General features: G+C 47.4%; 1 protein-coding gene across 1 annotated transcript in view; it reads right to left on the reverse strand.

Annotated features, from left to right (window-relative positions):
* Positions 1-10,300, reverse strand: part of LOC310776932 (rho guanine nucleotide exchange factor 26-like) — a 39,212-nt gene extending 28,912 nt beyond the window's left edge. Inside the window, exons 1-6 of the mRNA XM_083637146.1 lie at positions 10,066-10,300; positions 7,774-9,390; positions 6,203-6,254; positions 5,720-5,862; positions 2,266-2,322; positions 1,388-1,548 (exon numbers count right to left, since the gene is read on the reverse strand). Of these exons, the coding sequence (XP_083493272.1) occupies positions 1,388-1,548; positions 2,266-2,322; positions 5,720-5,862; positions 6,203-6,254; positions 7,774-9,270 (1,910 nt within the window). The 5' untranslated portion in view covers positions 9,271-9,390; positions 10,066-10,300. The remainder of the gene's footprint in view (positions 1-1,387; positions 1,549-2,265; positions 2,323-5,719; positions 5,863-6,202; positions 6,255-7,773; positions 9,391-10,065) is intronic.
* Between the last annotated feature and the right edge of the window lie 387 nt (positions 10,301-10,687).

Raw genomic sequence — 10,687 nt, forward strand, 5'->3', positions numbered from 1 at the left:
GCCTACCCACACTGAAAACAACTCTGTATGTAGCTGTACTGCCTACCCACACTGAAAACAACTCTGTATGTAGCTGTACTGCCTACCCACACTGAAAACAACTCTGTATGTAGCTCTGTGCTGCCTACCCACACTGAAAACAACTCTGTATGTAGCTCTGTACTGCCTACCCACACTGAAAACAACTCTGTATGTAGCTCTGTGCTGCCTACCCACACTGAAAACAACTCTGTATGTAGCTGTACTGCCTACCCACACTGAAAACAACTCTGTATGTAGCTCTGTGCTGCCTACCCACACTGAAAACAACTCTGTATGTAGCTCTGTGCTGCCTACCCACACTGAAAACAACTCTGTATGTAGCTCTGTGCTGCCTACCCACACTGAAAACAACTCTGTATGTAGCTGTACTGCCTACCCACACTGAAAACAACTCTGTATGTAGCTGTACTGCCTACCCACACTGAAAACAACTCTGTATGTAGCTCTGTGCTGCCTACCCACACTGAAAACAACTCTATATGTAGCTCTGTACTGCCTACCCACACTGAAAACAACTCTGTATGTAGCTCTGTACTACCTACCCACACTGAGAACCACTCTGTATGTAGCTCTGTACTGCCTACCCACACTGAGAACCACTCTGTATGTAGCTCTGTACTGCCTACCCACACTGAAAACAACTCTGTATGTAGCTGTACTGCCTACCCACACTGAAAACAACTCTGTATGTAGCTGTACTGCCTACCCACACTGAAAACAACTCTGTATGTAGCTGTACTGCCTACCCACACTGAAAACAACTCTGTATGTAGCTCTGTGCTGTCTACCCACACTGAAAACAACTCTGTATGTAGCTGTACTGCCTACCCACACTGAAAACAACTCTGTATGTAGCTCTGTACTGCCTACCCACACTGAGAACCACTCTGTATGTAGCTCTGTAGGCTACTGCCTACCCACACTGAAAACAACTCTGAGTGAAGGAAGAACATCAGGCATAAAAAATGGTATAATCATAAAGAGTGTTTACAGACAAACCGTTTGAATGAGTGAGGTCTACCAGCTAGTAGCCTACAGTTACATCAGACATTTCAGCACATTAGCACACAGCCATAAATCCCAGACACTGACATGCTTTATAGCTAGAAAAGATAGGAACACAACAGCACATTTTAGCAGTCATCACTCTAACATCAGCACAGCCATCCCAATTAAGACCCATAAACATATACACAGAGGGCGCCAGCCATGAAGATACATACTCTATATACACGCACGCACGCACACATGTGTGCGCATGCACGCACACGTGTGTGCATGCATGCCCGCATGCATGTGCATGCACGCGCACACACACACACACACACACACACACAATACATACTTTTTGCTAGCCTCACAGACATCGGCGATGTTGGAGAAGAGGTGGTGGTGCTCGGTCTTGGTCATGGCCTCACTGAGCTCTGCAGAGTTCTTAAACATGCGGATCAGGATCTCCAGACTGTGGAGATAGGAGTGTTCTGAAGAGATCACCTCAAAGATGGCCTAGCGGAGGGAAGAGAGAGAGAGAGAGAGAGAGAGAGAGATGAAGGGGGGGGGGTCAGAAAGAAAGGAAGCATTTTACTCATTCAAATATGAATTATCTTGTTCACACTAAGCAGTTGAATTACAACTCTTTGTGACTTCCGGTGCTTCAGTGACGCCATGGTCCAGGTGGTGACTCAGGAGTACAACATGCTTGACATGCCTATTATGTTACATTCATGTCTCTGGCATCGCATGCTGTTGAGCAATGGCCTGTGCCTCTACGCATTGTATCCATCTGTGGTTGATTTGATTCATCAATCACATCATTCTCCTTCATGTGTTAAGGGTCCCATACTTATGTTATATTATGTATGGAGCATCTGTCATTTGCTTTACATCTGTATTTGTCTACAGAGCGTTTCCTGTTCTTCTACTTTAATAGTTTTGTTTATTGGTCTGCTGGAGTTTACAGCAACCAAATGGACAGCCATCCCCCACTAATGCCTTTTAACTTTTCACTGTGTGCATGCGTGTGTGTGTGTGTGTGTGTGTGTGTGTGTGTGTGTGTGTGTGTGTGCGTGTGCGTGTGCGTGTGCGTGTGCTTGTGCTTGTGCTTGTGCGTGTGCGTGTGCTTGTGCGCGTGTGTGTGTGTGTGTCTGTAGGCCCAAATTAGATTACTCTCATATAAATGCCAGAGCACTCTGGCCCAAATGAAAAGTAAAATATGATTCCTACCTCTTGCCTTTTGCGTTCCTCCTGACTCAGTTTGTCAGACAGGCCGCTTTTCTTGACCTAAAGAGAAAACACAGTTTGTAATGAATGTTTCAGTACAATGGAACTAAATATAGAAAGAAGAAAAGTTTTCAAAAGTCATCTAAAATACCAGGTCACAATTACGCCTCAGTACTTTGAGGTGAGAGCCTAAAGAGGTTTCCTAAGGTCAATGGCCCTCTGCATCTACAGACATGCTGGCTACTACTCTGTGTGTGTGTGTGTGTGTGTGTGTGTGTGTGTGTGTGTGTGTGTGTGTGTGTGTGTGTGTGTGTGTGTGTGTGTGTGTGTGTGTGTGTGTGTGTGTGTGTGTGTGTGTGTGTGTGTGTGTGTGTGTGTGTGTGTGTGTGTGTGTGTGTGTGTGTGTGTCTTTCTTGTCTCCCCCACACTAACAAAGGAGCACTTTGCATACCAAACTAAATAAATCCTCAGCGACATTGCTTTCGAAATGGGGAGGGGGAAGAGAGGCGGGGTTTGAGTGGACATGAGACACCCTATGGGGGGGGGGGGTTTGTGTGGATAGAACATCTTTTCTATAGGATAATAATATGTTAAATGGACGTCTCTTGTTTTTTCTCTGTTTGGCGTGTCTAGTTTGGCTGAAAGCATATGGTTTACATGAGAGTGGTGGATGTGGTCTCATATGTGGCTGCTGTGATTTTGTCCAGGGAATATTTGAATAGGGTTGAATAAAGGAGTGAAGGTAAGGTGGTGCATGCTTCTCTCTCTCTGTGGAATAAAACCACACGGCCATCTCCTGTTTCACCCACTGCTTTAGCAGGTCACACGCAATGCACTCACTCACTCACACACAAAAACACACATGTTGTCGTTGGCAACTTCTTTCATAGCCATTCTGGGACCATTTAGACTTTTTAGTACCACAGTTCCAAACAAAACTTTTATTATATTAGCCCACATTTTCTTCTTCTTTGCACCCTTCCGCATACCTGCCTCTTGTCAAAACCACCCATGCTCTATCATTCCCTCTAATTAGGACTGGACGGTAATTAAATATTAACGCTCATCGTCTTTCAGTCGAATCATATCATGATGATATGAAGATATTTTAATATCGTGACACATTTCTGCTGTACTCTAAATTGATGATGGCAAGCAAATTTTACCTCAAAACTCTGATAAAAAATGAGAGACCTGGTAGAAATATTCTTTGAAAATGTCAGTTTTGTTTGACATCACATCTAACATTACCATTCGGTTCAACGAGGTGAACATTAATTTGGTTATATAACGCGAGTTTGCATACATGAACCATGTGGTGATATAGATTGATATTGAGAAAAATCCTTAATGGTCTCGCCCTACCTCGACTCATCCGTCCCTCCACAGAGGCAACATCCTGAGAGCCGTCTGTCCTCACTTCCACTTGCTGCCCATCCTGTCTTCTAAGTGAGGAGGAAGTGAAACCCCTCCTGTAGGCTTCTCTCCTTTCTCAGCAAACACCCAGACCAAACACACCTGCAGCAGACTAAACATCTCTGCTGCTTTTCCTCCATTGCTTTCACACACTATTGTTTCTTCCTCATTTTGTCCTTGTGCCAAATCTCAAACTCATGCCTATCTATACCTCTTGCTCTAAATAAGAGCAAGGTAGTCTCACTGCAAGTGGCCGTTCACACTCTACGCCGAAGCAATGCCAAAGCCACACCAAAGCCACGCCAAAGCCACGCTGAAACCATGCCGTTTCATTTCGGCGTTGTTAACCTTGTTAACAGGTGAGACCGTTCACACCAGCCGCACGCCATGCCACCCTGAAGCCACGCCGAAGCCGCGCTGGAGCGATCATTCAGGATTCAGTCCTACTTTCAGCTGCCAGGCATGAATTCAATGGGAGTTGTGGGCGGGGTTCAAGGCGCGCCGAGGAGGCGCTGAGAGGAAAAGAGAAGGCTTCTTGTGTGAACGGTTAAGCGTCAGCCTGCCTCAAGCTTCAGTTCTGCCTATGTTCTGTCTCTTGTGTGAACCTGCTGTGAGGCTGGATACGTTTTTACTGTCCCAGCAACCACCTGCCGGGCTGCCCCTTCCTGCCTACTGTACTTAACCTGCTTTGCTGTTTCACTGGGTGTAGCCCAATCAACGAGCTATCGTTATCGTCAAATATCAGATAAGGTCCCTTTGGCAAAAGCTTGAAGCCATGTGTCCTTGTTTAAAGCAAAGATCACAAAACTGACCCTAGTTTGACAGAATTTCAGGCAACTCAAGGCACTCTGCCGGGGCGAGATAGCTACATGGCCTGCTGATCAAATAGGACAGCATTAGTAATAACACTTATCTAGGACATGGCATGTCATCAAAACCTAGTGTCAACAAAGTGCCTCGGGCGCGGGATGGGAAGGGAGGAACTAGGTCTGAGGAGACTGCTTTGAAAGGCAGGAGAGAGATGATGACATGACACCTTGCATATCTGGTTCTCTCCGCTTCACTTGAATTTCTATCGACTTTACTAGGAATACGCTTATTTCCTGTCAGACCGGAATCTTTCATGTGGGCAGTTCCTATGAAATCAGCAAGAAGGGGGGGAAGAATCTCAGTGTTACATCATCATGTACCGTCTGGCCAAGCACAGTCAGTCACACTAAAAGAGCCCCAGCTGTTAGCAGCTGCAATGAAGGAGAGAGCCGACATGGCCAAATGGTCACAACAACATCTGCTTCTGCTCCGTCCTCCTCCTTCGCCTTTGTGTCTCGCTGACCGACACACGCAAACAGACACATGGGAAGAAATGGGTACTGGAGCCATTTACTGAATGTTCTCCACTTTCAATCCAATTTCCCTTCATTTATTACATTTATTATCATTCATCAGTTCTCTCTGCCCTGCCATTAGAGAATTCAACCTTGTCTCCGTCTGGCCGGTCTCTCCTCCCTCGCTCTCCCTCCTCAACAGTTCCAGATAACAGTGAACAGACAGAAGGAAATGCCTAAGTAGAAAACTAAATTAGCCCGTTCCCCGTCCTCTACATCCCCCTAAGCCCTAAACTATATGATGTAATAATGCAGAGCCACCAGTGTGCTCTCTAGAGGCAGCATTTTACGCATATTTCCACTCTGACGACTCTCCGGACTTCGCCAACACACTGGCATTGTGCCCAGGAGTCTTCCTGGCTGCCTTGTCCTGTCCATATTCCCACCCCAGGCTCTGGATCAGATCCTCCTGTGCTCCCAACGGGAAGCATAGGGAGATGCAGAGAGACAGACAGACAGAGAGAGAGGGAGGATGGGTATGGAGGGACTGTTGCCAAACCGGATAGGACAGCATTCTTTAGAGGAGTGGCATTCCAACCCCCCACAACCACAGCACTATGTGTTTATGTTCGTCTGTGTACTGGATGTACAGATAGAGGGTGGGGGGAGAGAGAGAGAGAGAGAGAGAGATAGGAAGTGTGTGTGTTATGTCTGACCACAGTGAGCTGGCTCCAGGTGGTTCGTATCGGCCTGTACTGCAGCACGATGCCGTTGTCAGGTTTGGGCTCCCTGGACTCTGCATCCTCGTCTGAGTCGTTGTGTAAGGCTTTCTCCTGGTAGTTCTGATACAGCTCTTCCTCTGAAAACACACACACACACACACACATACACACACACACACACACACACACACACACACACACACACACACACACACACACAAACAAACACACACACTTAAATTCAGCACAACATGAACATACAGTGTTTGAGAGTGAGACATCACAATGGCTGCAAGGAATACCAGATACTATAGAGATAGGGACATAATGATCTTCCCTGTCTGTTTATGTGTTTATGTCAGGACAGGAAGTGTAGAAAGAATGGGATGAAAGAAAAGTGTGGTAAAAACAAAACACCTTAACAGCTGCTTTTTGTGTTGTTTTGTTTTAACGGACAGCTGTGAAGAAGTTTCTCACCTTCACTGTCAAACGTCCTCTGACTGGTCAGTCTTTTCTTCTTATCAGGACTCTGAAAGAGAAACAATGTAATCACTTGAACTACATCTGAGGGGCCACACATTTCAAAAGCACACACACACACACGCATGCCTGTGTCCTCATCCTACCGACTGGGGTACCCGCAGACCCCAGAGGTATAGATACTTTTTTCTATCATTCAAATTTTTCGTGACTTTGTCAATCAATTTGTTCCTGATGATTACGTCATATCATTGTTTTCTGTTTCTGTTTGACTTTGTTTCAGTTTATTTAGGTCAAGGAACCAGACCAGTGACAGAGAGGCCACGGAGGAGGAGCCACTCCCTTTTCCCCTTTTTTAGCAGTGTCATTTATAGGAAATGAAAGTTAATTCTTTTAAGTGCAAGACCAGGTTCCACCTCCTGTGTATTCACACCACATACCGTACTTTAAAAATACTCATGTATTGCGGTCTTGGGGGACCCCAGCACCCTTTAAAAATACTCATGTATTGCGGTCTTGGGGGACCCCAGCACCCATTTTCACCTAAGCAGTTTTAATGGATGCAACTTTATTGAGTGCTAATTTAAAGTATCACACATTATCAGGAAGGGGGGAGACACACTGTCATTTTGACGGAGACAGACACAGATCAGATGCAGAAGACGCAGATTTCCTCATGTGCTCTATGATCCTATATATTGTACTGCTCTTCCTAATATAAGATGATGTTCAAAGTCAGAAATACAATACAACGAATTAACTGTAACTTTCTCAAAATAATGTTTTTTTTCAGATTACATTAATTACATAACTAATATTTGGAGAATAAATAAGTTCACATTTTTGCTATGATGGTTGTTTCTTACAAAAGTCTATTCTGGGGACCCCATCAGCAGTCTATGTTAAATATGTTGGTAAGAATACCTACCTCTATTATACCTCTGTCACCTGCCCACCTGCCCATGACCCTCGGCCATTCTAGTGACCTCTTTCAATGACCCCTGTCTAATTACAGAGCCATTGTGTGTGTGTGTGTGTGTGTGTGTGTGTGTGTGTGTGCGTGCGTGCGTGCGTGCGTGCGTGCGTGCGTGCGTGCGTGCGTGCGTGCGTGCGTGTGTGTGTGTGTGCGTGCGCGTGCGTGCACGTGGTGTAGCATTACTTCATGTCTCCCAACAGCAGCATTCATTGTCTCCTTGTAAGGCCAATATGGCTGCTGCAGCTAAGTTTGTTCCAAAGAGCTCTCTGCCTGGGCTGTAAGTTTAGATCATGGAACTTCTCATGGAGTGGACCCCCAACTAGTGAAAAGCAAAGGGACCTCTGAAAAGCCCAATCAAAACTCAATCTAATGTTATTATTATTGAGTTGTGAAATTTGAATCTGGTGGAGCAACAATTCAAGATCCTGAGTTTACAAATATGTACATTGCTGATGAGTTCAGCAACAGGCAGCCAATAGGAAATTGCTTTTCAGATGAGAAATATGCTCAAATGAGTTTCATTTTTGACACCTTGTGTAAAGCATGTATACTACATTATATTATCTGTGACACAGCGAGTGTATAATCAAACCTTGTTCTTCGCAGGCTTGGCAGTCCCACGGCTGGCAGGCTTGGCGGTCCCAGGGCTGGCAGGCTTGGTGGTCCCAGGGCTGGCAGGCTTGGTGGTCCCACGGCTGGCAGGCTTGGCGGTCCCAGGGCTGGCAGGCTTGGTGGTCCCAGGGCTGGCAGGCTTGGTGGTCCCAGGGCTGGCAGGCTTGGCAGAGCCAGGGCTGGCAGGCTTGGTGGTCCCAGGGCTGGCAGGCTTGGCAGAGCCAGGGCTGGCTGGGCTGGCTGGGGGCGCTGGTTTTTCTGGTTCATCTTCCTGTACTCCTTTGAGGAAAGGCTGGGACAGCCGATGGGCCTTGGGGTCTAGAGATGGGACCTCTAGGTCTACCCCGCTCACCACCGCCTTCCTATAGGACGTACTCCTCAGGCCCCTTTGCAGGGTCCCCGGGCTCTCACTCTCCCCATCCGCCCGCTCACCGTGTCCCCCATAACCTCCCGTAGAGAAGAAGGCTCCCGTCTCCACCATGCTGAGGGTTTTCATGGATCGCTTTGAGCTGTCCAACCCCAGCAGACCTCCAAAACCTTGGCTTTGCGGCCCAGCGGGACTCGGGGCCTTGCTCTGCCGACTGTCACACACCAGGCCCTTGGGAATGAGCTGCTGGGTGCCCATCTTCAGGGCGGCCGCGCTGTGGGTGCTGAGGACGATGGAGGGGGCGATGGATGGGGAGAGAGAAGGAGAGGGTGAGGTGGAGTTGGAGGTGGAGGAGGAGGACGAGGCACGCCTGGCTTCCTGGGTGGAGGCAGGTGAGGATGAGGACTGTCTGTGGAGCGCCGGGGACGAGGAGCGCGGGGTGGGGGGGTCTGAAGAGGTGAGCGAGGAGAGGGACTGGATGCTGGAGGACGTGGAGCTGTGGGAGGGGGTAGGGGTACGCCGGGCAGGGGGAGAGGGGCTGGGGTCAGAGGGATGGAGTGGAGGAGGCGAGGGAGGGTGATGGTGGCTGTGGTAGTAGTTGTTGTTGTTAGGGGTGCGGGGGGACAGGACAGGAGAGGAGTGTTCGGGGGAAACAGCGTCAGGCGGGGACACGCGTTTGTGCTTATCGCCGGGCCACACTGTGTCCCCGTTCGCTTTGCCTCTCCCATAGCCCCCATTGCTCACCCTGTTGTCCAGTGAGGCCGATTTACTGACGTCTGACTTGAACTTGGAGAATGAGAAGCGTCCATTAGAGAGGTGTCCGATGCTGATGCTGCGAACCACCCGCGTCTTCCTGGTTGGTTTGTTTAAAACGTGTTTCAACACCACTGTGTTTCTGCCCGAGGGTGCGGCCACCAGTCTCTCATCAGGCTGGCTCAAGGTGAAGGAACACGTGTCCTCCACAGGGAAGTCCGTCGTCACGACCCCGTCTATCTGGTAACTGACGGGTCGGGGTTTGGGCTTGCTGGGGCCATTACAGTTGTCTACGCGCCGTTTCCACAGCGGGTGGATGTTATTGTTGGATAGATCCACGTCGTTACCGACGTCCATGGTCCTGATGTGTCTGCGTCCTGTTTGCTGTATCTCAGTCTCACGGCACAGAGGAACCCTGTCAAACGTAGAGGTCACAGTGCGAACATCGCAGGCAGCCCTAGAGAACTGAGATGACCCCTGGGGGTAAACAAAGAGAGGAACATCAATCAGAATCAAAGCCAGAGGGAGCGCTTAGTGCAGCGTCCAAATTCCCAAAGTTTACTCATTAACAGAGATTTAGTATGAGGGCAGACGCTCAGCAAGACAACTTCGGAAATACTTAAAATATTATATAGGCAAAGTTGTTTAAGGACTCCAAGGCACTGCAAGGACAAGGTTGTCAACTAAAAATCTAACTAAGCTTGCAACTGCTCACATTTATGGCAGGTTTCACAAGAGTGACATCAACAATGATGTCATAATTTCCAGTTTTCTCAACAGTGACATCACAATTTTCGTTACAGTTCAACAATGACATCATCATTCGCTACCATCATCAAAACAAAAAACAAATCAAAACTTTTCCGATTTGGCTCCTACAGAAGCCAAGACACTGAAGCGATGCTGCAATTCCCTTACATTTACAAACACAACTCCTAAAGGGAGTTTGTGATGATCATAGTGAGTTTATTGCGACCTATTAGTATTATTTTAATCTCACTGTGATATTGCCATACCAGTTTACACATTTGTGAAAACATTTCTCGATTTGTCTAAAGTGTATTATACTGAAATTGTTATTTTCGATAGGGAAAACGCAGCAAATCGTTTCTGATACAACTGAAATCGTGGGAAATCCGTCTCGTAACTTACCTCTAATCAGTCGATGCGTTGTTGTTGCCCGCTGTAGTCATGATGGTTGTAGCCTACCTGTGCTGTGGGAAAATACGCTCTTCTTTTACCGAAAACAAAAGTTATTTAGTTTGGAATCCAGTGTTGGTAGCCTAATAACACAAAAGAAAGTTGCATAAAAACAAAGTTAGAGCAACAGAACGATTGGTGGAAATGCGCGTGTGCTGTTTTGAGCGCTACTGAGCTGAGCTGATGCTGTCCGTCTGTCTGCTGAGGAGGCTCTGTCGGGCGGGCGGGCGGTGGAGGGAGGGGAGGTGGGAGGGGAGGGAGCGGGATACCACCCGAGTGGGAAGCAAGCAACGCTCCCAAGTTCATGTTAACTCCAGCAGAAGAATCTGGGGCACCGGTTATGAAACTGGGGTCCAGCAGGCCAGGGTTAGGGATCTCATAGGAGAATGAAAGATACGTTCACTTTTACTGTCATTTCATTCACTAAAATTGAATGATAGCATAGGTTTCACTTTTTCCATCCACATAAAGTTTAGCAATAAAAATCCCAAGGATAAACTAATTGTCAAATGGGAGTCTGTGTTGCACAATGTGGATGCTTGGTGTTATTGTCATGGAAAACATTGGGAACTCT

The sequence above is a fragment of the Poromitra crassiceps genome (genome assembly GCF_964638095.1).
Source record: "Poromitra crassiceps genome assembly, chromosome: 5".
In the NCBI taxonomy this organism is placed as follows: domain Eukaryota; kingdom Metazoa; phylum Chordata; class Actinopteri; order Beryciformes; family Melamphaidae; genus Poromitra; species Poromitra crassiceps.